Source organism: Colobus angolensis, unplaced genomic scaffold (assembly GCF_000951035.1).
Source record: "Colobus angolensis palliatus isolate OR3802 unplaced genomic scaffold, Cang.pa_1.0 Scaffold25, whole genome shotgun sequence".
Taxonomy (NCBI): domain Eukaryota; kingdom Metazoa; phylum Chordata; class Mammalia; order Primates; family Cercopithecidae; genus Colobus; species Colobus angolensis.
In genome coordinates, this window is record NW_012115710.1 from 3668486 (window position 1) to 3670698 (window position 2213).

The 2213-nt window shown below is 47.3% G+C and overlaps 1 protein-coding gene across 1 annotated transcript in view; it reads right to left on the minus strand.

Annotated features, from left to right (window-relative positions):
* Window positions 1–2213, minus strand: part of MYH14 (myosin, heavy chain 14, non-muscle) — a 124686-nt gene that overhangs the window by 8743 nt on the left and 113730 nt on the right. The window contains exon 36 of the mRNA XM_011946507.1: window positions 890–1098. Coding sequence (XP_011801897.1) covers window positions 890–1098 — 209 coding nt within the window. The remainder of the gene's footprint in view (window positions 1–889; window positions 1099–2213) is intronic.

The following is a 2213-nucleotide window of genomic DNA, read 5'->3' on the forward strand; positions in this document are numbered from 1 at the left end:
TTTTTTTGAGATGAAGCCTCGCTCTGTCACCCAGGCTGGAGTGCAGTGGCATGATTCTGGCTCACTGCAACCTCCGCCTCCTAGGTTCAAACAATTCTCTGCCTCAGCCTCCCAAAGTGCTAGGATTACAGGCATGAGCCACTGCGCCTGGCTTAAACTATTTTTTAAACATAATTTATCACTTTTCTTTTTGAGACAGAGTCTCACTATGTTGCCCAGGCTGGAGTACAGTGGTACAATCATGGCTCACTGCAGCTTCGATCTCCCTGCGCTCAGGTGATCCTCCCAACTCAGCCTCCTGGGTAGCTGGGACTATAAGTGTGTGCTACTATACCTGGCTAATTTTTAAATTTTGTGTAGGGAGGCAGTTTTGCCACATCATCCAAGCTGGTCTTGAGCTCCTAGGCTAAAAGCAATCCACCAAAAGTGCTGGGATTCCAGGCGTGACCCACTGTGCCCAGCTAAACGTAATTTCTTTTCTCTTTTTATTTCATATATAGTTTTTGTAGAGATGGGGTCCCACTATGTTGGCTAGGCTGGTCTCAAACACCTGGGCTCAAGTGATCCTTCCGCCTTGACCTCCCAAAGTGCTGGGATTACAGGCTTGAGCCACCGCGCCCCGCCAACACACCTGGTTTTTTTTTTTTAAGAGATGAGGTCTTGCTATGTTGCCCAGACTGATCTTAAAACTCCTGGCCTCAAGGGATCCTCCCACTTCTGCCTCCCACAGTGCTGGGATTACAAGCGTGCGCCACCGCGCCCGGCCAGCAGTCATTACTATGATGACGTCTTTTGGATGTTTCAAACTAGGTGTCTAACACAGCCTCCTTCCTCTCACTCGCCAGAATGTGGAGGTCACCTTTCTCCCGTGGCCTCCGCTCTCACCTACCTGGTCTCTTGCTCTAGCTGCTCCTCAGCCTGGGCCAACTTAGACTCAAGGGCAGCAATGGTCATCTTGTGACGGGCCCGGGCCCCAGCATCCTCCTCACCCAGGCGTCCCCGTAGCTCCTGGATCTGCCGTTCCAGCTGCTGCCGCCCGCTCTCTGCCTTGGCTGAGAAACTGCGCTCAGCTGACAGCTCTGTGGTCAGTGACTCTACCTGTAGCAGGAGGCGAAGGAAGGATGTCATGGTGGAATCTCAGAGGGAAGGTGGTAGGTAAACCCAGGCACCTCCAAGAATGAAGTGTGCTGATGATTGTCACACGCATCGCACAGAGCCTGAAACATACTAAATCCTCAACAAATGTTCGTTTGTATTTTTATCAATAGTTTATTGACTCATCACCCACAGCACTGCCAGCCCTGGGTTTTAACATTGTGGATGGTTTTCTGCTTACTTTAATAAGTCCATGAGACCATCACAAACTTGTTTAAATGTCATAAATTCTACTTCTGACTGTGAATGAGTCTATTCCAAGAGTTATCACACTTCTATTTGCACCAGGATCTTCTGGGGGAGCTTGTGAAAAAAAAATGCAGACATCTGGTTCTCACCCTTCAGAGATTCTGACTCAGCAAGACCAAAGCGGAGTCCAGGAACCTGCATTTGTAACAGGCATCTCACGTGATTGAGATGGGAGGGATATGCAGGAGGATTTTGAGAAATACGACCTCAATAAACAGTAGCTGCTACGTGGAAAATGTGTAAGCACACCCCTAATAATAGTTCCCGTTTATTTATTCAGCTTGTACTCCGAGCAAGGCCTTCTGCTGGAGCCATGGAAATGAGTCAGACTCAGTCTGATTCATACTTTATTTCACCCTCACAGGGACATAATGACTGGGTAATTAGCATATTCTCCTTTGCGGTTTTTTTTTTAATTAAAAAAAGTTTTTTTTGAGACAGAGTTTTGCTCTGTTGCTCAGGCTGGAGTGCAGCTGTTGCCCAGCTGGTAAAATCCCAGCTCACTGCAGCCTCAACTTCCCAAGCTTAAGTGATCCTCCCACTTCAGCCTCCTGAGTAGCTGAGATCACAGGCATACACCATCACCTCTGCTAATTTTATTTTATTTTATTTATTTAGAGACCATGTCTTGCTCTGTTGCCCAGGCTGGAGTGCAGTGGCACGATCTTAGCTCACTGCAGTCTCAATCTCCCACGCTTAAGTGATCCTCCCACTTCAGCCTCCTGAGTAGCTGAGACCACAGGCATACACTATCATCACTGCTAATTTTATTTTATTTTATTATTTTATTTATTTAGAGATCATGTCTT